Genomic DNA, 27,630 nt, shown 5'->3' with positions numbered 1-27,630 from the left:
TTTACAAAATATAAATAACAGAATAAGGACAATATATATATAGTTCAAATGTCACACATTTAGTAAACCTTGGTGAAAATGAGTTTTATTTGATATTGAGACTATGTACAGGAAAAAGATGCCACCCACATTCAAGTTTCATCTTACAAATGGGCCACATACGTAGTTTCACATAGCAACAAAGAAATACATCTCTGAATATGATTTACAGGACAATGGTTAAATATGTGATACCCACTTAAAACTGACCAAGAAGAGATTTTCTTTACATTACTAACTGGAAATACTTTCCAAAAGTGTCATTTTAGGTTTTCCAACATCAACTGTCCTAGAGGCAATTATATGGATTCATACTAATGCATTTAAAGTATGGGTAACAAAACCAAATTCTTCATTCACTTGAGATTAAGTTCCTTTGCAATTGCTCAATGTTTACCTTATTAGTTGAGGGAATTTGTGGTGACAGGTCCTCAGGCAGTGACAGTATACTTAGTGAGAATCAAGATAACATTCTCACTTCAGTCAGTTGATTTCAATAACTACTGTCAACACAGGAGTCCACATCACCTTATTAGATTTCCACTTCCCATGCATATGCAGAGCAGTATGGTATATTGATCGACAATATATTGACTGCTATTTCTTTTTTTTAACACGATGGGAAAACAAGCTGCATTGGAATAAGCCCTTTCTGGTTTTGCATCCCAAAATAAGGAATATGCTTCCAAGTCACATTTAAAATGACCGGCTTTACAAAAAGAAAAGAATATACGCTTTCTTCAAATTTGGGGTAAAACAGTCAGCATTGACAGAACAGTCACTGTTCACAAGGCAGGTGACCATAAATAACTAAAGTGAGAAAGCAACAGAATAAGAACGAACACATACAATACAAACATATTTGTTAAACCTTACATAGAATATGTCTTACTGTATGCAGTCACAGTAACTGATATGTGTTTAGAATTGATTTCAAAACATGCCTCAATGTATGTTAGCTAGCTAGCCATAGTTCATACGCATACTGCTGAAGTCAACATGATAGTGCTGAATCATTTTCAATAAACCCGTATCAGCAATAGGGACTACTTATAACATCTGTCATGTCATGCAACTGACAGTAAGCTCTCTTGACAGTCAAGTTCTACTGCAAATAGAGTACAGTCAAATAAATAGGCACGTTACAATTGAGTGCAATGGAGCAGAATGTTCTCTTTTCAAAATGGTTTGAATGGCTATTTTTTACCCTGTAGACACCTGCAACTTACCACAGGTGAAAAATTACACAGTAAAAGAGAAATCACTTGCCTCTAACCAAATTCATTTGAATTTTGAATAATTCAGTCCATCAATTTTTTGACTTAAGTTAAAAATCTCAATTTCATTTTCTCTCTTGGTCATGTGCGGTCGTAAATCAAACAAATACACTTAAACCAACAGTCTTTCCAATTTCAACTTATTTTTTAAAGATCGTAAACAGTGCCAAGTTTGACCGCTACTGTAAGCAGCATATTTAAGTAGCTAGTGAAACTGTTTTTTTTTCCACTCTTGCCAGGACAGTAAAGTGACAGTTCACTCCAAAATCTAAATTTGTCCGAAGATGTTATATTGTGGTCTAATGTCAAGGGGAGTCCATGGCCCAAGCCTAATATTCTGTAGCTCCAGCTATTCAGTGTGTGCCTCAGTCTTAAAGGAATGGAAAAGATGCACAACATCTGATTCCATCATTTTTCCCTTTCAGTTCACACTTGTAGCTCAGTAATTTGGGTGGTCATTAAACTAATTACAACATGCATGCTATAAATCACATCAACTATTTGGCTTTTATCCACATCCATCATTTTGATTTGATTATTTGAGGAGAACGCAATGTGAATTTCCAATTCAATTGAACAACAAATGGATGGTAGTAAGAGATATTCAAGAAAAATGCTTTTGGCTTATGTCATTTGTTGAAACAGAAATTCCAAGACCTTAAACAAATACATTCTTATTTCAGCAATGCGCTAGCATTATGCATAAATGGAGGCAACACAGTCATCTGAAAAGTAACCATTTACATGAATCATTAGGAACAACTGACACATGCATAATTTTTGATGTGGTGTTTTCTGTTTTTACTACATTGTAGAGCGCAATTTAAATCAAAACTGTATAGAAAACGAGCATTTCGCTACACCCGCAATAACATCTGCTAAATGTGTGTGACCAAACACTTGATTTGAAGGCCTTTTTCTAAGGGTCACTTCCATTTTTGTCATGCGGTCATTTTGTTTCAGCTATAGCCTATGTACAGGATATCAGAATGCACATTTTGGAAAAAATGTTCAGACAAACAAAAATGAACAAAAATAATTTGCAGCGAATTAATCTGGATGGCACTGTAGAAAGTAGCATACTGGAGTATTGCAGTTTGGCTCAAACAGTTTTTTGTACAACGGTGCATTTCTACATATTCTAGTGATGCAATGGTATGATTTCTCATTTCCGATTTGCGTAAGAATCAAATATTCTTTCTCAAATATATATTTGTACTTATCATTAGCTCATAGTTGGGGAACTATGCCTCTTCCCACATTGGGATTTAGTTAAAAAGTAACATGAACATTTTCTGTATATACACACACAGTACAGTAGAAACATGATCAAACATAGCTACAGTATAAAAATGTCAAATGTTGAGAAAAACAAAAAAATGTAATATTGTGTTCTTTATAAATGGTTGACACATTCTCAGCCCATATAAGGAAACATCACATCCAATTTAGCCAAGTTGCTCTTCACTTCCATCTCGCTATATTAGTTTTCAAACCGGAAATGTCAGAATATGAAACAGAGAGGAAGATAGAGTAAAATAAAAAGTTAAAGTATTTCAGCTCTACAAGTTAGCAAATAGACGAAAGCTCTGCCCATTTTAACCTCTTTTGCAAAGTTCTACATGTGTTTTGGGACTCATTTTACTAGGAGCATAAAATGGAATGGTTCAAATAATTTTCTACCAGCCCCTAATCGGGAGGGAAGAACCAAATATGAATTCTAAGTAACATTGTTTTTTATCATAACAATTGTCTACCAAAATAATTGTATTTGCGTTTGTAAGTTTCCCTTTAAGGAGAAGAAAGCCTCCCCATATTTGCACTCTCCATCACAAATTTGAAATCAACATTTCCTTTTTTTTTTTTTATTTTTTTTTTTACAAAACACCTATAACTCATTTAGAAAGTGTACCAGTACAAAATACAGTACAGTGATTTGTCAAACTTTACACTACATAACCACAAATATTGTCACTGACTAGGATTTAAAATTCCTCTCAAATACAAGAAAATGTTAGAAGTTAAGAAAATACACTGTCACATTAGTTACACTTAAAAACAGTACAATACTCAATATGTAAGGCAAAATCAGGTGATCTCACAGTGACAAGTTCAACAGGTTTCTGAGGAGTTTGTATCCTTCAGATTTTCAGGAGGCGTTCAATCTAGATTTACATGCAAAGGAGAATTATGGCCATCTAGTTTGGGTATTTGCATTTTCCATGTTTACATTGTCACATTTGCTTAAGCTTATAAGCATCTGTTGAATATGTTTTTCATTAGTTAAGATACATCTAAAAACAGCATTGGCACAAGATGAAACCCAACGATTGCGGGCCCATGTAAGTGATGAAAACACAATTGCAGATCCTATCCTATATTTTAAGAGGCCTTATCTGATTATATCTAGTGAGATGTCGTTGCAACTGGCAACCGTAAGAGCAAACATGGGGAGGATTTGTACTCCTTAAGTTTAACAGAGCAGCTCAATACATAAATATGTAACTTAAATTAATAGATCCATAATCAGTGTAGTTTGCACAATACAGTTAGAGCAGAGACATTGGCTTCAAACTCAAACACATTTTGAAATGCAACAAAAAACATTCAACTGAAGTAATAAATATTTCAATAAATAAAAATCCATCATACGCATAACGCAAACATTAACATTTGGTTGTCAATAAAAATAAAGCTTTGAGTGTGAAGTATAAAGCTTATATGGTTGGTAAGGAATGATAATAGGTATGGTGCAGCTCACCTTCCTAGTGGCTTTTCGCTTTTTAAATGCATGTAGATTTGTAGAAAAATAAAAAACAAAATAAAAAGGAGATATACAATCTTTTATCAAGTGTGACACTGTGGGATATATGGTAAGACATTAGAGATAGTTAACGCAGCAAGCTAGCAAAGCACTGACCAACCAACAATCTCATTGGAAATTACAACAATTCCATTCATGACCTTAACAAGCCATTGCATGTCCTTCTCCACAATGGGTTTTGGTGGCTCATCATTTCAAAGGACTTGAGGGTGAGTGCGAGGTTGAATAGCTGAATGGCCATGCCTGGTTTCCCTTTCTTCCTAGGGTTCTTTTTTGTCGTTGGCCACTGACAGCATTCTGTATTACAGCCTATCCATCCTGAACGTGTCCTCGGTGGCAGTGTCGGCCAGAACCATGTCGGGGTCATTGAGCATGTGCAGTCCGTCCAGGGTGAGGGGGTCCATCTTCAGCTCGTCCAATGGGAATGGAGAGTCCGCGTCGAAGCTGACATCTCCGACGCCAGCCAGTGAGTTGGTTAACTCCTTAGAGAGGCTGGGTGGAGACTCGCCTGTCACTAAAACGCAACAATTAGGGAAACATTTGACATTCGTTAAATCAAAGCAGCTGCTAGTTAATTAACAGTATTACTTTAAGTAACAGTCTTCACCCCAAATAATCTGTAACAAGATAAACTAAATACAATTAATCTTACAAAACACGTTTTACTCATACTGGCCAAACTTCATAAAACAATTGACTAATAAAGCCAGGATGAACAAATAACTTTAATAGGTGTGTACAGTGCCCGACTAAGTTGAATTACATGACAGGCTCTCTAATCGACTCAGCTGCTGCTTGGTACCTGTGAGGATGATGTTTGGGATGTTGCCATGGCTACCGTAGCCCAACGGCTGCAGACTGCTCCCTGTGAGGCCCATCATAGCTGCTTGTGTGTAGTTGAGGGTGGAGCACTGGCTGTACAGGCTATTGGAGCTGATCGGGTTCTCAATCATATTGAACTGTTCGAGCTAAGCAAGTGAAAAAAACAAAACATGTAATAGGTCAAGTTAGGGAATAGAACACAGATCAGGCACAAGTTGTAATATGTGGGGATGTAGTGGCTGTGAAATTCATGGCCTAGTTTGGTGTGGGTTAAGTCACCTGATGGGAGAGAGCATTGGTCTGCCTTGATGCTAGCTGCTGGTCGTAGAAAGAATCCCCAAATATACTGCCCACCACTGGAATGTGCTGAAAGAGACATTGGACATCTGATTAAAGTAAAACAAAAAAAAAAGGGTTATGAAAACTAATAGACTTATAGTCAATGGGTAAAGCCTTTTCTTGGGTATCTGAGGGATATAAGGGAACATTACAGTCATGAGACATCACAAAAGGCATGAGGCAATTCACAAGCCATTCAATTACTGTTAGGTAAATGGCTGTTCATGATGGCACAAACACCAACATCTCATAACACTTCATAATGCCTATTCAGGCCCAAAATTACCATAGACACATCATGATTAATAAGAGCCACATCCACATAAATGTTTCATCAGTAAGATGTGAACCCTAACATTATAAAAATATGGCGCAATAGGCCTTCATTTAGAATATAGAAATGTCACAATCGCCATCTTGTCATTTTTAGAGGTATGATATTGTAAGCTAGCAAAACAATGCTGTAGCACTAACGACAGCAAATAAATGCAAATGACTTTGGCTAGCTACAGTAGCTAACTTGGCTTCCTGTGGGGTGAGGTTATTTGGCTTTGTAGTTTCTCTACTCACAACCCCACTGCTGTTTCATGCCTTCAAAACTGACTAGGTCCAGTAATATTTACCATTTGACACATTTTGTGATGTATCCACTTTCTAAGGATGTATTGATTGTCAAAGTTGGCCAATATAAAACAAACTTTGGCATTCAGTAACAGAATAGAAGATTAAAAAAAAACAGCACAATAAGTTGGTGGAAGATTACATTTTTACAGCTAGTTACAGTACATGGAATCAGACACTTTCAGAGGAACAGAACTAGAAAGAGGTCAAACCTATGGCACTTTTTTGTAAAATATGCTGGAAACAAGGCCACGTAAAACAGGAAACAACCAAAGCTGCTATCAACGTGTTGGACTAACTAAAAATAATCAGAATTAAGGTTCTATGTAGGTGCTGCAAATACACAGGACATGCACTGAGTGTACAAAACATGAAGGACACCTGCTCTTTCCATAAATTAGACTGACCAGGTGCATTCAGGTGAAAGCCACAATCCCTTATTGGTGTCACTTGTTAAATCCACTTCATAACAATGTAGAAGGATTTTTAAGCCTTGAGAATATTGAGACACGGATAGTGTATCTGTGCCATTCAAAAAGGGAGAATGGGCAAGACACAATATTTAAGTGCCTTTGAACAGGGTATGGTAGAAGGTGCCAGGCGCACCAGTTTGTGTCAAGACATGCAACATTGCTGGATTTTTCACACTCAACAGTTTCCCATGTGTATCAAGAATGGTCCACCACCCAAAGGACATCCAGCCAACTTGACAACCGTGGGAAGCATAGGCGTAAACATGGGCCAGAATCCCCGTGGAATGCTTGACACCTTGTAGAGGTGGGTGGTGCAACTCAATATTAGGAAGGTGTTCTTAATGTTTTGCACACTCCGTGTATATTGGGTTCAAGCAAAAACACAAAAAGCTGCTATGCGACAACACTCAAAGACCTGAGCCAATATGATAAGCAGACAGCGAGCAGTGGTCTGGAGGAGAGGAGATGGGGGTGTGATTGCTGACACCATGGAGGGGAGTGAGAGGCTGGGATGAGCAGCAGCTAGACCAATTACAGCCAATTTTTGGCAAAAAACCCTCCCCAACAAAGCATCTTGGTGGTTTCGCCCTTACTTGAGGCGAGCCGCCAGGGGAGAAGCCTTGATTGGAGACTGGGGAGGTTGGAGACTGATTGGCCGGAGAGCCAGTCTGATTGCGGTACTGTTGGAGGGAAGAGTGTTAACCGGTGCAGAGTTCCATAATCCTAGACACAGAGCACTCAGAAAGGGCCCAAGAGTCTAAGGTGGGCTCTTACACCATCTAAATCACAGACCAGTTCACTCCCCAAAAAAACAGCCACTGCTGAAGGGGACCAGTGAACCAAACCTTGTAGGAGCTAGAATTTCACTGGGTATTAACAGTCAAGGTATTGACAAGCAGGAAACGCAATCCAACAAAATAAACTTGAGTAAAGAGACTGTACAGCTCTTAAAGTGCAACTGACACCATTTTAGCTACTTGGCAGATACTGTATGGAAAAAAACAATTATCAGCCCAAAATATCAAATTCACCAACTTCATAAAAGGTTTTAAAAATAGGCTCCATTTGAGTCAAAACTCCATTGCTTATAGTCTGACATTGTTGGCAGAATAGATTAATGCCCCAATACATTGCTTGGTAATCCACTAAATATTGCTGTTCGGTTGTAAATCACAGCTGGCAAGCTACATTATTTGCTGCTTGCCATTCAGTTGGCACTCACTCATAACGATTGGACGAAAATACAAAAAGTCTGGGAATCTCAAACCAATCAAACTCGACAAGGCAATGATCATGTCATAACGTGGCTAATAGGCTAGCTTAACTAATATTTATTTATTTAGCAAGCTAAAAAAAAGCAGAGCCTTGTAGCTAGCTAGCTGCTGGGAGAATTTAATGTCAGTCTGGATGAGTAGGCTGACAGGCTACACAATAATTTAATTATTGTTTTCAATAGTAAAAAATTCTACTCAAGGCTGCAGTGAAAATATAATTTGAATAACAGCGCAGAAGCCCTGTGATTTTAATGTTTCATTCCATTTGGATGAGTTGTGGGTTTACTCAACTGTTTAACAAGGTCTAAAAAGGCACAGCAGCAGGCCAATCTGGCTGTATCTTTACTTCTGATGTGGAGATGTCCTGTTGCAGATCCTCACTCTCCCAAGATGTACTATAATAATGTGGCCCCACATGCTCCTGGCTGGCCCAGTTATTCAGGAAAGCTTAAGGAGTGCACTGCCTCCAATCTGAGCTGCTATTCCTCATGCACCTAGAACCTAACACTTCAATATACCCAAAATATTTACCATTTCACTTTTTAAAATGTATTTATATGTGGCATAAACACAACCAATCACAATGTTCATCTGATTAGGCTACATGTATACATGCGCACGTCTGTCCAAAATATAATTCCATTCAACCATTTCATGCGAGTAAAGTTCATGTCGGATAAAAAAGGTCAAGACATGAGAAAGCATGCAGTTTATTAGGCTACAGATGAAATATGATGAACTTCACTGGGTGGTGAAAGTGCAAGGTGTAAGTCGCTCTGGATAAGAGCGTCTGCTAAATGACTTAAATGTAAATGTAAATGTGATGAGCTTGATGCTCCTTTCAATAAATACTGAGGGTCTTATGTGACAATGATGCTTGGCTGCTGTTAGACAAATTATCTAGCCGGCTTTAACTGCACTGTATCTGCGAGCTGTTGGCTGGAGCACACGTGCAAATACCAGAATGGGCACATTCACTATACCTACGCAACATTTTGTGGTAAACCATCAGTTCGTCTAGAGTTGAAAATGAGATGGAAACTCATTTAACTTGTATTCTTATTCAGTACATGGGAATCTAACCGCAAAAGTTGTGCACTATGTATTTAATAATAAAAAAATGTAACTAGGCAAGTCAGTTAAGAACAAATTTGTATTTACAATGACGGCCTACCAGGGAACAGTTAATGGTTAACTGCTTTGTTCAGGGGCAGAGTTTTACCTTGTCAGCTCAGGGATTCAATCATACAACCTTCCAGTTACTGGTCCAATGCTCTAACCACTAGGCAACCTGCCACCCCAACATAATGGTTCACCATCAGCACCAAACATCAACAGAATACTTGAAGCTACAGCCCAGCCAAAACAAGGTTGTAAGAACTCCCTCACACTCATTTGGAGGTCAAGCATCTCTGTGTCTGTAGCTACAGTATGTAATTGTATATGTATTTATGTAAAAGAAAAAAGAGACTAGAATGGAAATAAGTCCAACTATTGTGCAATCCCAGTGCTAAAAATAAATAATGTAATGAGTCTTTTTAACTGTCAAATAAAAAGCTTTCAAACTGTCAAGCGGACATTTCACGAACAGAAAGAAACATCTGTTACATAAGACCAAAAAGTAGAATGACATTCGAAGACAGTCAAATCCAATTTTATTTATTTGTCATATGCGCAGAATACAACAGGTGAAATGCTTACTTAAAAGCCCTTACCCAACAATGCTTTAAGAAGTTAAGAAAAATGGGTTAAGTAAAAAAATTGTATAAGTAAAAAATGGAAAATAAAAGTAAACAATTAAAGAGCAGCAGTAAAATAACAGTAGCGAGGCTAAAGTCAGAAGATTACATACACTTTGGTTGGAGTCATTAAAACTAGTTTTTCAACCAATCCACAAATGTCTTGTTAAAAAACTATAGTTTTGTTAAGTCAGTTAGGACATCTACTTTGTGCATGACAAGTAATTTTCCAACAATTGCTTACAGAGATTGTTTCACTGTATCACAATTCCAGTGGGTCAGAAGTTGACTGTGCCTTTAAACAGCTTGGAAAATTCCTAAAAATGATGTCATGGCTTTCTGATAGGCTAATTGACATCATTTGAGTCAATTGGAGGTGTACCTGTGGATGTATTTCAAGGCCTACCTTCAAACTCAGTGCCTCTCTGCTTGACATCATGGGAAAATCTGCCAAGACCTCAAAAACAAAAATAAAAATAATAATAATAATAATCTGTAGACCTCCACAAGCCTGGTTCATCCTTGGGAAAAATGTCCAAACACCTGAAGGTACCACGTTCATCTGTACAAACAATAGTACGCAAGTGTAAACACCATGTAAACACCACGAAGCCGTCATACCGCTCAGGAAGGAGACGCGTTCTGTCTCCTAGAGTTGAACGTACCTTAGTGCGAAAAGTGCAAATCAATCTCAGAACAGCAGCAAAGGAACTTGTGAAGATGCTGGAGGAAACAGATCCAAAAGTATCTATATCCACAGCAAAGTCCTATATCAACATAACCTGAAAGGTCGCTCAGCAAGGAAGAAGCCACTGCTCCAAAACCGCCATAACAAAGCCAGACTACGGTTTGCAACTGCACATGGGGACAAAGATCATACTTTTTGGAGAAATGTCCTCTGGTGTGATGAAACAAAAATAGATTTGTTTGGCCATAATGACCATCGTTATGGTTGGAGGAAAAAGGGGGTGGCTAGAAAGCCGAAGAACACCATCCCAACCGTGAAGCACGGGGTGCTAGCATCATGTTGTAGGGGTGCTTTGCTGCAAGAGGGACTGGTGGACTTCACAAAATAGACGGCATCATGAGGATGGAAAATTATGTGGATATATTGAAGCAAAATCTCAAGACATCAGTCAGGAAGTTAAAACTTGGTCGCAAATGGGTCTTCCAAATGGGCAATGACCCCAAGCATATAGAAAATAGAAAATGTGTGGGCAGAACTGAAAAAGTGTGCGCGAGCAAGGAGGCCTACAAACCTGACTTGGTTACCCCAGCTCGGTCAGGAGGAATGGGCCAAAATTCACCCAACATATTGTGGGAAGGCTACCCAAAACATTTGACAAAAGCTAAACAATTTAAAGGCAATGCTACCAAATACTAATTGAGTGTACGTAAACTTCTGACCCACTGGGAATGTGATAAAAGAAATGGAAGCTGAAATAAAATCACTACTATTCTCCTGACATTTCACATTCTTAAAGTAAAGTGGTGATCCTAACTGACCTAAGACAAGGGATTTTTACTAGGATTAAATGTCAGGAATTGTGAAAAACTGAGTTGAAATGTATTTGGCTAAGGTGTATGTAAACTTCCGACTTCAACTGTATACAATAAGTACCGATTCAGAGTCAATGTGTGGGGGCACTGGCAAGTCAAGGTAATATGTTCATACAGGTAGAGTTAAACTGAATATGCATAGATAACGCTGCTGCTTCTCTGTTTTTCAGAGTCTTGGGGGGGGGGGGGGGGGGTAGTAGAAACTTAAGAATCCTCTTGGTCCTAGACTTGGCGCTCCGGTACTGCTTGCCATGCAGTAGCAGAGAGAACAATCTACGACAAGGGTGGCTGGAGTCTGACAATTTAGGGCTTTCCTCTGACACCACCTGGTATAGAGGTCCTGGATGGCAGGAAGCTTGGCCCCAGTGATGTACTGGGCCGTGCACAGTACCCTCTGTAATTGGAGGCCGAGCAGTTGCCATAGCAGGCAGTGATGCAACCACGACTGTCTTGATGTATTTGGACCATGATAGTTTGTTGGTGATGTGGACACCAAGGAACTTCAACCTCTCAACCTGCTCCACTCCAGCCCCGTCGATGAGAATGGGGGCGTGCTCGGTCCTCTTTTTCCTGTAGTCCACAATTATCTCCTTTGTCTATATCACGTTGAGGGAGAGGTTGTTGTCCTGGCACCAAAATGGCCAGGTGTCCGACCTCCTCCCTATAGGCTGTCCCATCGTTGTCGGTGATCAGGCCTACCACTTTTGTGTCATCAGAAAACTTGGTGTTGGAGTCGTGCCTGGCCGTGCAGTCGTGAGTGAACAGAGCATACATCCCTGAGGGGCTCCCGTGTTGAGGATCAGCGTGGCAGACATGTTGTTACTAGAGGTTGACCGATTCAGGCATGGCTGATTACAAGTTTTCATAACAATCGGTAATCTGCCTTTTTGGGCGCCGATTATGGCCAATTACATTAAAATCCACGAGGAAACTGCGTGGCAGGCTGACCACCTGTTACATGAGTGCAGCGTCAAAAGGACCTTGTGGGTGCAAGGAGCCAAGGTAAGTTGCTAGCTAGCATTAAACTTATCGTATAAAAAACCTCACATAATAACTAGTTAACTACACATGGTTGATATTACTAGGTTAACTTTTACTTTTTTCTCAAACACTGTTTTTACATTATTTAAACCAAATTGAACATGTTTCATTATTTATTTGAGACTAAATAGATTTTATATAAGTTAAAATAACAAGGTTCATTCAGTATTGTTGTCATTGTCATTATTGCAATAAATATATATACATATAAATTAATAAATCGTTTTTGAATGAAAAACAAAAAATCAATTAAAATCGGTATCTGCTTTTGTGGTCCTCCAATAAAATCGGTCATAAATCGGTCAACCTCTAGTTGTAACCTACCTGGGGGTGGCCCATCAGGAAGTTCAGGATCCAGTTGCAGAGGGAGGTGTTTAGTCCCAGGGTCCTTAGATCAGTGATGAGCTTCGAGGGCACTATGGTGTTGAACGCTGAGCTGTAGTCAATGAATAGCATTCTCACATAGGTGTTCCTTTTGCCCTGGTGGGAAAGGGCAGTGTTGAGTGAAAGATAGATTCCGTCATCTGTGGATCTGTTGGTGCGGTATGCAAATTGGAGTGGGTCTAGGGTTTCTGGGATAATGGTGTTGATGTGAGCCATGACAAGCCTTTCAAAGCACTTCATGGCTACAGACGTGAGTGCTACAGGTCGGTAGTCATTTAAACAGGTTACCTTTGTGTCCTTAAGCACAAGGACTATGCTGGTCTGCTTAAAACATGTTGGTATTACAGACTCATCAGGGAGAGGTTGAAAATGTCAGTGTAGACACTTGAGTTTTATTTATTTTACCAGGTAAGTTGACTGAGAACACGTTTTCATTTACAGCAACGACCTGGGGAATAGTTACAGGGGAGAGGGATGAATGAGCCAATTTTAAACTGGGGATTATTAGGTGACCGTTAATGGTTTGAGGGCCAGATTGGGAATTTAGCCAGGACACCAGGGTTAACACCCCTACTCTTACGATAAGTGCCATGGGATCTTTAATGACCTCAGAGTCAGGACACCCGTTTCACATCCCATCTGAAGGACAGCACCCTACACAGGGCACTGCCCTGGGGCATTGGGATATTTTTTAGACCAGAGGAAAGTGTGCCTCCTACTGGCCCTCCAACACCACTTCCAGCAGCATCTGGTCTCCCATCCAGGTACTGACCAGGACCAACCCTGCTTAGCTTCAGAAGCAAGCCAGCAGTGGTATGAAGGGTGGTATGCTGCTGGCCGAGTTGGTCAGCGCATGCTTGGAGTACACGTCCCAGCAATCCGTCTAGCCCTGCGGCCTTGTGAATGCTGACCTGTTTAAAGGTCTTACTCACATTAGCTACGGAGAGCGTGATCACACAGTCATACGGAACAGCTGATGCTCTCATGCATGTGTCAAGCCTTCAATACTAGGTAGGACTACAAGTTACTGTAGGGAGGGACGTATTTTCTGTTTGTCGAGATTGAGTCTATATATTCTGGTGTTGAAAACACCAACCATAATATTTAGGTGCCCAAAGTCAGTATGCTTTGTTTGATTGGTTGTGTGGTGCATTGGCACAGAAACATGTTGTTGGAAAAGTTGTTGTATGTATAAACTCAGCAAAAAAAAGAAACGTCCTCTCACTGTCCACTGCATTTATTTTTCAGCAAACTTAACATGTGTAAATATTTTTATGAACATAACAAGACTCAACAAAAGACAAACTGAACAAGTTCCACAGACATGGAATGTGTCGTCAAAATCAAAACATAAAGTCAATGCAGCTGGTGGCCCCACCAGATACTCAGTACTACAGTGCATCTCCTCCTCATGGACTGCACCACATGTGCCAATTATTGCTGTGAGATGGTACCGCACTCTTCCACCAAGGCACCTGCAAGTTCCCGGACATTTCTGGGGGGGAATGGCCCTAGCCCTCTCCCGCCGATCCAATAGGTCCCAGGCGTGCTCAATGGGATTGAGATCCGGGCTCTTCGCTGCAGAACACTGACATTCCTGTCTTGCAGGAAATCACGCACAGAACGAGCAGTATGGCTGGTGGCATTGTCATGCTGGAGAATGAGGATGAGCCTGCAGGAAGGGTACCACATGATGGAGGATGTCTTCCCTGTAACGCACAGCGTTGAGATTGCCTGTAATGACAAGCTCAGTCCGATGACGCTGTGGCACACCGACCCCGACCATGACGGACCCTCCACCTCCAAATTGATCCCACTCCAGAGTACAGGCATCGGTGTTACGCTCATTCCTTCAACGATAAACGCGAATCCGACCATCACCCCTGGTGAGACAAAACCGCGACTTGTTAGTGACGAGCACTTTGTGCCAGTCCTGACTGGTCCAGTGACAGTGGGTTTGTACCCATAGGTGACGTTGTTGCCGGTGATATCTGATGAGGACCTGCCTTACAACAGGCCTACAAGCCCCCAGTCCAGTCTCTCTCAGCCTATTGTGGACAGTCTGAGCACTGATGGAGGGATTGTGCGTTCCTGGTGTAACTCGGGCAGTTGTTTCCATCCTGTACCTGTCCCGCAGGTGTGATGTTCGGATGTACCGATCCTGTGCAGGTGTTGTTACACGTGGTCTGCCACTGCCAGGACGATCAGCTGTCCGTCCTGTCTCCCTGTCTTAGGCGTCTCACAGTACGGACATTGCAATTTATTGCCCTGGCCACATCTGCAGTCCTCATGCCACCTTGCAGCATGCCTAAGGCACATTCATGCAGATGAGCAGGGACCCTGGGCATCATTCTTTCGCTGATTTCCAGAGTCAGTTGAAAGGCCTCTTTAGTGTCCTAAGTTTTTATAACTGTGACTTAAATTGCCTACTGTCTGTAAGCTGTTAGTGTCTTAAAGACGTTTACACAGGTGCATGTTCATTAATTGTTTATGGTTCATTGAACAAGCATGGGAAACAGTGTTGAAATCTTTTTACAATGAAGATCTGTGCAATTTAGATTTTTACAAATTATCTTTGAAAGACAGGGTCATTTCAAATCTTCGTGGCATCAACTGTGCCACAAGAGCATGTTGGTTGAATTGGCAAAGTCGATATCCACAGGGTCGCTACAGTTAGTTATTTGTGGTCGTAAATATTATTTTGGAGTTAATCTATATGAGGGGGTAGGGTGTGTAATTTATTTTACAGTACAAGGGAAGTGTGATGTGAGATATTTTTTACCTTTCGGAGTGCATTTTTTTATGACACCTTGAGTTGGACCAAACTGTCCCTAACATGTGTTGAAGTGGTTGTTGTTGTAGCTGTTGGTGATGTGTATACATTAGGCAACTGAGGGAGAGATTTAAAGTTCCCAGAAAGTAAGACGAGTCCCGTGGTATTTACAGGAAATCATTCAGGTATTTACAGGAAACCATTCAGGTGTATTGTGGCTTTTGCGACAGCTTTCTAATAAGTGAATTGCAGAGGCTAGTATGGCAATGGCCTATTTGCATATAGGGCTACTGTAGATATGATTGGTCATGGCGCACACCGGTTTGTGTAGACTGGACAAGATTGACAAGCTTTTATTTACTGCAATGTATTAATTGTCCAAACGCATGACCGCTTTCCTACTCTTATTACTAGAAAAGTATTTTTTGAATGTATGAAAACACCTTGAAGTATAAAAAAAAGGTAATAAAATAAAATAAATATTTGGGCTTACTGCTATTAGCCCATGCAAACGCACTGAATAACAGATTCACTACATGGAGGGGTCGATTAAGGAAGACATCCTCTTCTGCAAACCAGAATAACAGAAGAGGATATTTTTAGAGTACTGGACCGCTTTGTGACATCAAATGGACTTGTGGTCAAGATGTGTTTGTATCTGGACTGATGGCACTAAAGCCATGACAGGGAGACACAGTGGAGTGGTAACGCGCGTGCAAGTAGTTCCTCCCGACACCACTTGTGTACACTGCAGCTTCCACCGAGGCTCTTGCTGCCAAGGGAATGCCTGACAGCTTGAAAGATGTTTTGGACACAACAGTGAAAAAGCAAGGCCCCTGAACTCTTGTGTATTTTCTGCATTATGCAATGATATGGGCAGTGACCATGTAACGCTTTTACAACATGCAGAAGTGCGATGCTTATCAGGGGGCAAAGTATTAACATGTTTTTTTATTGATAAACAAGCTTAAAGCTCTTTACTGACCATAATTTTCACTTGTCTGACCACTTGCATGATGACGAGTTTCTCACACGACTGGCCTTTCTGGGTGATGTTTTTTCTCACCCGAATAATCAGAATCTAGGATTACAGGGACTCTCTGCAACTATATTCAATGTGCGGGACAAAACTGAGGCTATGATTAAGAAGTTGGAGCTCTTTTCTGTCTGGATTAACAAGGACAACACACAGTTCTTTCCATCATTGTTTGATTTGTGGGAAAATGAACAAGCTTACAGACAATGTCAAATGTGATATAGCGAAGCACCTGAGTGAGTTGGGTAAGCATTTACGCAGGTATTTTCCCAAAACGGATGACACAAACAACTGAATTCGTTATCCCTTTCATGCCCTGCCTCCAGTCCAAGTCAACAAGAGAGCCTCATCGAAATTGCATTCTGTGAAAATTTAATTTAAAATCAGAAGCCACTGCCAGATTTCTGGATTGGGCTGAGCTCAGAGCATCCTGCCTTGGCAAATCGTGCTGTTAAGACACTGATGCCCTTTGCAACCACGTACCTATGTGAGAGAGTGGATTCTCGGCCCTCACTAGCATGAAAACTAAATACAGGCACAGACTGTGTGGAAAATTATTTAAGACGGAGACTCTCTCCAATACAACCCAACATTGCAGAGTTATGTGCATCCTTTCAAGCACACCCTTCTCATTAACCTGTGGTGAGTTATTCAAAATTCTTGTTGAACAAATAAGTTTTTATATGTAAGACATTAAATAAAGAGCAAATATAATAATTATTTATTTGTGCCCTGGTCCTATAAAAGCTCTGTCACTTCCCACAAGCCAGGTTGTGACAAAAACTCACTCATTCTTTGTTTAATAAATGTATTGTATAGTGTGCGTGTGGCAGGCTTACAATGATGGCAAAAAAATAATATTTGAGAGTGTGCGGACCCTGGTGCTAGAGGGAGTACGCAGCTGTAGGTTGAATGTTTGAACGGGTACAGGACCATAAAAAAGTTTGGGATCCACTGATCTAGACAATTGTTCTGACTGAAACAGCGGTCTCAAAAATCATGAGAATTACTACTGGTAATGTCACCTCCCATACTCTTGTGGAAAAGGCTAATCTACTTACACTTAGCAACAATCCCACCTCCAATGTCACAAGCAAAAGCGTTTCACCGTGTAGAGCACCATACAAAAAGTCCATGGTAAGTCTCATCAAAACAAGGACTACAACACTGGCTTTTTCTTGGATCTTGTCAGCTCAGTTTTCCACCGTGTCATTGGTCTACAGAGCGTGCGACTCACCGAGTTGATGTTGACAGTCGTCGCGATCTGGCTGACTGGGGAGGACTGGGTGGCTGTGGAGGCAGTGGTGGTGGCCAGGGTAATTAGCCTGATGCCCTGGGGCAGGGCTTGCTGCTGCAGGTCATTGAGCACTTGGGCCTGGGACTGCGCTGTCAGCTGGCTAAAGAAGGCATACTGGGATAGCTGCTGCTCCAGAGTCAAGGCGTCCATCGCCATTGCCTGTTAACGATACAGGAAGAGAAAAAAGCTTGAACTTAACCTGAAAACGAGGAATTCAACACTTACAACAGGGTTACAGTAGCTAGCAAAATAACATAAGAACGTTTGGTAACTTTAAAACTGTAAATAATTTAAGAAAGCTTGCTAACCAACTTGGGTAACTGAGGTGAAACAATTACATAACATCCAATTAGTTACCTACCGCACTGCTCTTTGCTGGCAAACTGCCAAAACTGATGTTGGCTCAAATAATACTTAAAATGCCTAAATGTTAGCATCATCTTCCCAAGTGTACTATAAAAAATAAAGTGGAAAAATATACATTACCTATATCTAGAATATAGCACCAAGATGAAGACTGATAAAAATTAATGAATCACCTTTTACTGCGCATCCATTTCAATATATTACAAGAGTAGCTAAATATCTTGTTTTCACCCAGCGACGCAAAGGCTTTAATACGTTATAGAAAAATTCTCAGTTCATAGACAAAACAAACATTAGATACTGGTGCTATGGGCAGAGAAAGGTTATCGTTTCATATTTTAAAGCGTCGCACACTGAGCATTGTTTGGGATGTTATGCCTTCCTCGAGCAATTGAAAGCTCCAAATTACTCTGGAGTAGAGGTCGACCGACTAATCGGAATGGCCGATTAATTAGGGCCTATTTCAAGTTTTCATAACAATTGGAAATCAGTATTTTTGGAAACAGATTTTTTTTTTAACACCTTTATTTAATCTTTATGTGACTAGGCAAGTCAGTTAAAACCACATTCTTATTTTCAATGACGGCCTAGGAACGGTGGATTAACTGCCTCGTTCAGGGGCAGAATGACATATTTTCACATTGTCAGCACGGGGGATCCAATCTTGCAACCTTACAGTTAACTAGTCCAACGCTATAACCACCTGCCTCTCATTGCACTCCACAAGGAGACTGCCTGTTACGCAAATACAGTAAGCCAAGGTAAGTTGCTAGCTAGCATTAAACTTGTCTTATAAAAACAATCAATCATAATCACTCGTTAATGACACATGGTTGATGATATTACTAGTTTATCTAGCGTGTCTTGCGTTGCATATAATCTGACTGAGCATACAAGCATACAAGTATCTGACTGAGCGGTGGTAGGCAGCAGCAGGCTCGTAAGCATTCATTCAAACAGCACTTTCGTGTGTTTTGCCAGCAGCTCTTGTGCGTCAAGCATTGCGCCAATTATGACTTCAAGCCTATCAACTCCCGAGATGAGGCTAGTGTAACCGGTGTGAAATGGCTAGCTAGTTAGCAGGGTGCGCGCTAATAGCGTTTCAAACGTCACTCGCTCTGAGAATTGCATGGGTAACGCTGCATGGGTAACGCTGCTTCAAGGGTGGCTGTTGTCGTTGTGTTCCTGGTTCGAGCCCAGGGAGGAGCGAGGAGAGGGACGGAAGCTATACTGTTACACTGACAATACTAAAGTGCCTATAAGAACATCCAATAGTCAAAGGTATAGGAAATACAAATGGTAGAGAGAGAAATAGTCCTATAAATACTATAACTACAACCTAAAACCTCTTACCTTGGAATATTGAAGCCTCATGTTAAAAGGAACCACCAGCTTTCATATGTTCTCATGTTCTGCGCAAGGAACTTAATTAAAAGTTAGCTTTTTTTACATGGCACATTTTGCACTTTTACTTTCTTCTCCAACACTTTGTTTTTGCATTATTTAAACCAAATTGAACATGTTCAATTATTTATTTGAGGCCAAATAGATTTTATTGATGTATTATATTAAGTTAAAATAAGTGTTCATTCAGTATTGTTGTAATTATTATTTCAACTACATTTTTTTTAAAAATCGGCATCGGCTTTTTTTTGTCCTCCAATAACCGGTATTGGCGTTGAAAAATCATAATCGGTCGACCTCTTAGCTAGCTGAGTCATTCCAGGAAACAAGGCCAAACTACACCTGGTAGGCATCATTTGCTCATCTCACATAGGGATTTAGCCATGTATATAGGGCAGCAGGTAGAATAGCAGTTAGAGCGTTGGTTCAGTAACCAAAAGGTTGCTAGTTCGAATCCCCGAGCCAACAAGGTGAAATGCAGACCCTGGACATGACCCAACTCTCTGAAGGGCGTCTTAGGAATAGTTGAGATGTGCAAAACACATTTTCAATTCACACATGCGTATTGAAATAGGGCAAATATACATCACCCACCAAATCATTATTATATACACTGAACAAAAATATGAACGCAACATGTAAAGTTGGTACCAACGTACCATGTTTCATGAGCTGAAATTAAAGTTCACAAAAATCTTATTTCACTGAAATGTTTACATCCCTGATAGTGAGCATTTCTTCTTTGCCAAGATAATCCATCCACCTGGGAGGTGTGGCATATCAAGAAGATGATTAAACAGCATGATCCTGACACAGGTGCACCTTCTGCTGGGGAAAATGAAAGGCCACTAAAATGTGCCACACAACACAAAACCACAGATCTCTCAAGTTGAGGGAGAGTACAATTGGCATGCTGACTGCAGGAATGTCCACCAGAGCAGTTGCCAGAGAATTGAAATGTTAATTTCTCTACCATAAGCTGCCTCCAAATTCATTTTAGAGAATTTGGCAGTACGTCTAACCAGCCTTACAAATCGCAGTCCACATGTCCTGTATGGCGTTGTGTGGGCGAGTGATTTGCTGATGGCAACATAGTGAACAGAGTGCCCCATGGAAGCAGTGGAGTTATGGTATGGGCAGGCAAAAGCTATGGACAACGAACACAATTGCATTTCATCAATGGCAATTTGAATGCACAGAGATACCATGATGAGATCCTGAGGCCCATTGTCGTGCCATTCATCCGCTGCCATCAACTCATGTTTCAGCATGATAATGCACATCCCCATGTCGCAAGGATCTGTACACAATTCCTGGAGGCAGAAAATGTCCCAGTTCTTCCAAGACTTGCATATTCACCAGACGACATGTCACCCATTGACCATGTTTGGGAGGCAGTGTGTTGCAGTTCCCACCAACTTCACACAGCCATTGAATAGGAGTGGGACTATATTCAACAGGCCATAATCAACTACCTGATCAATTCTATGTGAAGGAGATGTGTCGCGCTGCATGATGCAAGTGGTGGACACAGGTACTTTTCTGATCTATGATGGTCAAAAGGTATGTTTGACCAACAGATGCATATCTGTATTCCCAGTCATGTGAAATTCATAGATTAGGGCTTAAATGATTTAAATATAATGTTAATTTTTAGTTCAGTATAAATTGAAAACACTACTACCAGTTCTCCTTTTGAAGTTTGTGTGGAGAAAATACATTTGTCTGCATAGCCGTTTAGCAAACTCCAGCACCTTTCTCTCTCAGAATTTACCTTGTTGATTAAACAATCTAATTCATCAAAATGTTACATCATGCTTTTGGCCCTTTAAAAACATCAGGGTAAAATCCCATTTTAGTTAAGAGATTTACTGAAAGTGATATCTTTATGTTAAAAATGACTTGTTTACAACCTCTGTTAAAGTTCAATAATATCACTGCTGAATGCGACCGTAGAAAAAGCCTCTCACCTGGATGTTGAGAGGGGGCGATAGGGTGGGGCAGAGCTGCTGCGGTGACTGCTGTGGGTTGGCGTTTAGGGGGACCAGGGTGGACTGCCTGCGCTGGGCCGTCACGGTAGGCTGAGCGGTGGTTGGGATCCCTGCCAAGACAACAGGACAGGCATCAGTGGCTCTTCTCTGAAATACAGCAAAACTCATTCTGGGCATTGCTGTGCAATGTAACATTGCCAGGGATTTTTCACAACTACATTGTACACAGATTTTCTAGTGATGTGTGCTGTATATGTTTATATGCATGCATCCACTCATATGCCAATCCCTAAGTAAGTACCAATCACTAAGTAATAAAGTACCTATCCATCGACCCATCTAGCTTTCAGTAGCTTGACAAATGGCGTTTCTAGTGAAACTTGACGCATAATCATTCTGTGAAATGTTTGCAGTAGTGAACAGGTTCACCTACTACCTCAGAATCTAGTCTGCATTTTAACTAAAGATCCTCAAGGAGCCATAAATAAATAAGTGGAGCCATCCATATTCCTGCCAGCTATCTGTGCATGTTATTTCAACAGCATCTTTTTCCAGATACAGGGGGGTGGGAAACACCTTGCTGCTAAAGCCACTTTCTATCACTCTAAATTCCAAGCATCTGCCTCTAACCCTAGGAAGCTCTTTGCAACCTTCTCCTCCCTCCTGAATCCTCCTCCCCCTCCCCCTCCTCCCTCTCTGCAGATGACTTCGTCAACCATTTTGAAAAGAAGGTCGACGACATCCGATCCTCGTTTGCTAAGTCAAACGACACCGCTGGTTCTGCTCACACTGCCCTAACCTGTGCTCTGACCTCTTTCTCCCCTCTCTCTCCAGATGAAATCTCGCGTCTTGTGACGGCCGGCCGCCCAACAACCTGCCCGCTTGACCCTATCCCCTCCTCTCTTCTCCAGACCATTTCCGGAGACCTTCTCCCTTACCTCACCTCGCTCATCAACTCATCCCTGACCGCTGGCTACGTCCCTTCCGTCTTCAAGAGAGCGAGAGTTGCACCCCTTCTGAAAAAACCTACACTCGATCCCTCCGATGTCAACAACTACAGACCAGTATCCCTTCTTTCTTTTCTCTCCAAAACTCTTGAACGTGCCGTCCTTGGCCAGCTCTCCCGCTATCTCTCTCAGAATGACCTTCTTGATCCAAATCAGTCAGGTTTCAAGACTAGTCATTCAACTGAGACTGCTCTTCTCTGTATCACGGAGGCGCTCCGCACTGCTAAAGCTAACTCTCTCTCCTCTGCTCTCATCCTTCTAGACCTATCGGCTGCCTTCGATACTGTGAACCATCAGATCCTCCTCTCCACCCTTTCCAAGTTGGGCATCTCCGGCGCGGCCCACGCTTGGATTGCGTCCTACCTGACAGGTCGCTCCTACCAGGTGGCGTGGCGAGAATCCGTCTCCTCACCACGTGCTCTCACCACTGGTGTCCCCCAGGGCTCTGTTCTAGGCCCTCTCCTATTCTCGCTATACACCAAGTCACTTGGCTCTGTCATAACCTCACATGGTCTCTCCTATCATTGCTATGCAGACAACACACAATTAATCTTCTCCTTTCCCCCTTCTGACGACCAGGTGGCGAATCGCATCTCTGCATGTCTGGCAGACATATCAGTGTGGATGACGGATCACCACCTCAAGCTGAACCTCGGCAAGACGGAGCTGCTCTTCCTCCCGGGGAAGGTTCATCCACCTCTGGCCTGCTCGCCTCCCTACCACTTAGGAAGTACAGTTCCCGCTCAGCCCAGTCAAAACTGTTCGCTGCTCTGGCCCCCCAATGGTGGAACAAACTCCCTCACGACGCCAGGACAGCGGAGTCAATCACCACCTTCCGGAGACACCTGAAACCCCACCTCTTTAAGGAATACCTAGGATAGGATAAAGTAATCCCTCTCACCCCCCCCCCCCTTAAAAGATTTAGATGCACTATTGTAAAGTGGCTGCTCCACTGGATGTCATAAGGTGAATGCACCAATTTGTAAGTCGCTCTGGATAAGAGCGTCTGCTAAATGACTTAAATGTAAATGTAAACAGTCTAGCCAGGACGTTCAAGGAGCTCCAGTGTCTGTAGGCAGTTTGATGCAATATTTTGCAGGGTAATGGGAAACACCTTACAAAGACAATATAGTTGTGTCACATGATTACCATTGTAATATCTGCATGGTGTACGTTAACAGGTTATTCTGCATGTAGACTAATTGCCAAAGTTAGATTTTTGGCTGTTATGTCCAAAAAAAATTGGTTTCCTTGCTCAAATGGTAGAAATGGTGCTGCATGGAGTTCAGGAAGGTTTCGTACATAAACCACCAGTAAAACAGTGGATCACAAAATTAACTTTGATACAGAACTTGCTTGTTAATTAAAAACACGTAGAGATTATCCTTGGTTACATTATCAGAATTTCAAATAAATAAATAATATTTATATATACACTACCATTCATGTTTGGGGTCACTTAGAAATGTCCTTGTTTTTTTAAAGAAGAGCACATGTTTTGTCCATTAAAATTATATCAAATTGATCAGAAATACAGCGTACACATTGTTAATGTTGTAATGACTATTGTAGCTGGAAACGGTTGATTTAATGGAATATTCGTGGGTTCGATTAAAGGCTCAAAATGGACAGAAACAAAGCTCTTTCTTCTGAAACTCGTCAGTCTATTCTAGTTCTGAAAAATGAAGGCTATTCCATGCGAGAAATTGCCAAGAAACTGAAGATCTCGTACAACACTCTGTACTGCTCCCTTCACAGAAGAGTGCAAACTGGCACTCACCAGAATAGAAAGAGTGGGAGGCACCGGTGCACAACTGTGCAAGAGGACAAGTACATTAGCGTGTCTAGTTTGAAAAAGACACCTCAAGTCCTCAACTGGCAGCTTCATTAAATAGTACCCGCAAAACACCAGTCTCAATGTCAACAGTGAAGAGGCGACTCCGGGATGCTGGCCTTCTAGGCAGAGTTGCAAAGAAAAATTGCAAAAAAAAGCCATATATCTCAGACTGGCAAATAAAAAGGAAAGATTAAAATGGGCAAAAGAACACAGACACTGGACAGAAGAACATCCTGGAGTCGCCTCTTCACAGTTGACGTTGAAACTGGTATTTTACAGTGCTATTTAATGAAGCTGATGCTACAGATACTCAAATAGTCTAAAGAAAGACAGTTTTATTGCTTCTTTAATCAGCACAAGTTTTCAGCTGTGCTAACAATTGCAAAATGATTCTAATGATCAATTAGCCTTTAAAAAAAAAAAAAACTTGAATTAGCTAACACAACGTGCCATTGGAACACAGGAGAGATGGTTGCTGATAATGGGCCTCTGTACACCTATGTAGATAATCCATAAAAATCATCAATTTCCAACTACAATAGTCATTTACAACATTAACAATGTATCTCTGATCAATTTGATGTTATTTTAAAATGGACAAATATTTGTTTTGCTTTTCTTTCAAAAACAAAGACATTTCTAAGTGACCCCAAACTTTTGAATGCATATAGTAGTATATATAGTATATTTTATATATATTACACACACAAAATGTGCCACATTCATTTTTGCCATCAATGGCTTACCGTGGCTGGCAGCACTGATGCCTAGGAGGGTGAGGTTGGTTGTCAGGTTTCCCGTGTTGTTGGAGGTGCTAAGGGAAGGAAACACCAACGTTTTGCCCAGGTCCAGCGGAGTGGGCAGTGGTGGAGGGAACTGGATGTTGGTCAGATCGGGCAGGGAGCCTCCTGTGTTGAGCGTGGCCGGGATCAATGACGTGTTCACTTCCTGATCAGGTGATGGAAATATACTAGAGGGGAGAAAGAACAGGGATACACATGACCTAAAACAGCACATGGCAAAGGTAATCCATTCTGAATGATTTTTGCTTGCTTTCATGAATTATGACATTTTTCTATGCCTTGTGTGGAAATGTCAGTTCTGGTGTCATAGGTCCTCTCAGACAGACACACTTTCTGTTCACAGAGTAATCTTTGAACATAATTAATTCTAAGCATGGCCTGGACAGTGATTTTTCTCACAGCACCTTTCTACAGTGTACCATATTTAGATTTATGAATGATAGGATGTGCAGTAAGTACTCACTTGATCCCGGGGACTTCACAAGACTTGGGTCTTGAGTCATTCTAAAAGGCAAAGCACACTCAGCATAAAAAAATAAAAAATTGTGAGCAAGCACTGATATAACAACTAGGCTTCATGTTCGCTCCACTACCTTTTTGTTACCCCACTGTGTATCCTTGTCTGCGAGTGATTCAGACTCCTCAGTCCCAGGAACTGTAAGCAGCAGCACTGAATGGTGAAAAATCAGGTAATGACCAACAATTGAAGGCAAATCAACCAACATTGCAATATTTTCAAAGTAGTACTTTTCCTGTAGTGAAATGAAGCTGCTTAATGGTTTTTAGACACTTAAAACATCAGGCACAGCTCAATGGCAGGTAGCTAGATGCTTCCCGTTTTCAGAACACCACATAAATGTGTCACCACAATATTGTTGATCCGTTTTCCATGCATTCTTGAGTAAAATCAATTACAAAATCAAAATACTACAAACATTTCCCTCATCAGAAAGCAGTGGTTGGTTGTACACAAGGTGATAGTGACACAAAGAGAATATTTGCTCCAACATGGACAAAACCTGTTAGCTAGTGGAACCTGGGATGGAAGTTAAGAATTTTTCTAGCCAGGGCCCGAAATCTATGCCATGCGATATTTGAAGACAACATGTTACCAGCTGGCGTGCTAGATGGGCACATTTTCTAATAGCCCGGTCTAAAAAGTAATAGTCAGGGCGCAGCGGTCTAAGGCAGTTGGGCACAGCGTGTCATTACCAGGAGTCCCATAGGGTGGTTCACAATTATATATTTTTTTACCTTTATTTAACTAGGCAAGTCAGTTAACAAATTCTTATTTTCAATGACGGCCTAGGAACAGTGGGTTAACTGCCTGTTCAGGGGCAGAACGACAGATTTGTACCTTGTCAGCTTGGGGATTTGAACTCGCAACCTTCTGGTTACTAGTCCAACGCTCTAACTACTAGGCTACCCTGCCGCCCCAGCGTCGTCCGGGTTAGGGCATTACTTGGCTCATCGTGCTCTAGTGACTCCTTGTGGTGGGCCTGATGCCTGCAAGCTGACTCTGGTCGTCAGTTGAACGGTGTTTCCTCCGACACATTGGTGCAGCTGGCTTCCGGGTTAAGCGTGCAGGTGTTAAGCGTGGTTTGGCAGGTCATGTTTCGGAGGACGCATGACTCGACCTTCGCCTCTCCCGAGCCGGTTGGGGAGGGGGAATACTTTATATAAATTTTTTAAATAACTAGGATTAATTTCCATCCCTGATTGGAACCCAACCCACTCATGTAATACATGATCGAGAAGACTGTGGCTTACCCTTTTATGAGGACATGTGGATTCTAGGGATGCACGATACAGTTGAAGTCAGAAGTTTACATAAACCGTAGCCAAATAAATTTAAACGTTTCACAATTCCTGACATTTAATCCAAGTAAAAAATATCCTATTTTAGGTCAGTTAGGATCACCACTATTTTAAGAATGTGAAATGTCAGAATAAAAGTAGAGAATTATTAATTACAGCTTGTATTTCTTTCATCACATTCCCAGTGGGTCAGAAGTTTACATACTAATTGAGTGTATTTGGTAGCACTGCCTTTAAAATGGTTTAACTTGGGTCAAACGTTTTGGGTAGCTTCCCACAATAAGTTGAGTGAATTTTGGCCCATTCCTCCTGACAGAGCTGGGGTAACCGAGTCAGGTTTGTAGGCCTCCTTGCTCGCGCACGCTTTTTCAGTTCTGCCCACACATTTTCTATAGGATTGAAGTCCGGGCTTTGTGATGGCCACTCCAATACCTTGACTTTGTTGTCCTTAAGCCATTTTGCCACAACTTTGGAAGTATGCTTGGGGTCATTGTCCATTAGGAAGAACCATTTGCAACCAAGCTTTGACTGATGTCTTGAGATGTTGCTTCAATATATCCACATAATTTCCATCCTCATGATGCCATCCATTTTGTGAAGTGCACCAGTCCCTCCTGCAGCAAAGCACCCCCACAACATGATGCTGCCACCCCCGTGCTTCACGGTTGGGATGGTGTTCTTCAGCTTGCAAGCATCCCCCTTTTCCTCCAAACATAATGGTCATTATAGCCAAACAGTTAAATTTCTTTCATCAGACCAGAGGACATTGCTCCAAAAAGTACAATCTTTGTCTCCATGTGCAAACCATAGTCAGGCTTTTTTAGGCCGGTTTTAGAGCAGTGTCTTCTTCCTTGCTGAGCGGCCTTTTCGGTTATGTCGATATAGGACTCGCTTTACTGTGGATA

General features: G+C 41.3%; 1 protein-coding gene across 2 annotated transcripts in view; it reads right to left on the bottom strand.

Moving 5' to 3' along the window:
* Nucleotides 1-69: 69 nt before the first annotated feature.
* The window catches only part of LOC115109153 (CREB-regulated transcription coactivator 1-like), a 38,039-nt gene continuing 10,478 nt past the window's right edge, over nt 70-27,630 (bottom strand). Inside the window, exons 6-14 of one of the 2 annotated variants that reach the window (XM_029633783.2) lie at nt 25,501-25,577; nt 25,371-25,411; nt 24,851-25,074; nt 21,240-21,370; nt 17,440-17,658; nt 6,989-7,075; nt 5,242-5,328; nt 4,943-5,108; nt 70-4,654 (exon numbers count right to left, since the gene is read on the bottom strand). In XM_029633783.2, coding sequence (XP_029489643.1) covers nt 4,443-4,654; nt 4,943-5,108; nt 5,242-5,328; nt 6,989-7,075; nt 17,440-17,658; nt 21,240-21,370; nt 24,851-25,074; nt 25,371-25,411; nt 25,501-25,577 — 1,244 coding nt within the window. In that variant the 3' untranslated portion in view covers nt 70-4,442. The remainder of the gene's footprint in view (nt 4,655-4,942; nt 5,109-5,241; nt 5,329-6,988; nt 7,076-17,439; nt 17,659-21,239; nt 21,371-24,850; nt 25,075-25,370; nt 25,412-25,500; nt 25,578-27,630) is intronic. The other variant, XM_029633784.2, reaches the window with a different exon arrangement.

This window comes from Oncorhynchus nerka, linkage group LG25 (genome assembly GCF_034236695.1).
Source record: "Oncorhynchus nerka isolate Pitt River linkage group LG25, Oner_Uvic_2.0, whole genome shotgun sequence".
Taxonomy (NCBI): domain Eukaryota; kingdom Metazoa; phylum Chordata; class Actinopteri; order Salmoniformes; family Salmonidae; genus Oncorhynchus; species Oncorhynchus nerka.
Note: the sequence above shows the minus strand (reverse complement) of the source record. Positions and strands in the feature narration are given on the sequence as shown.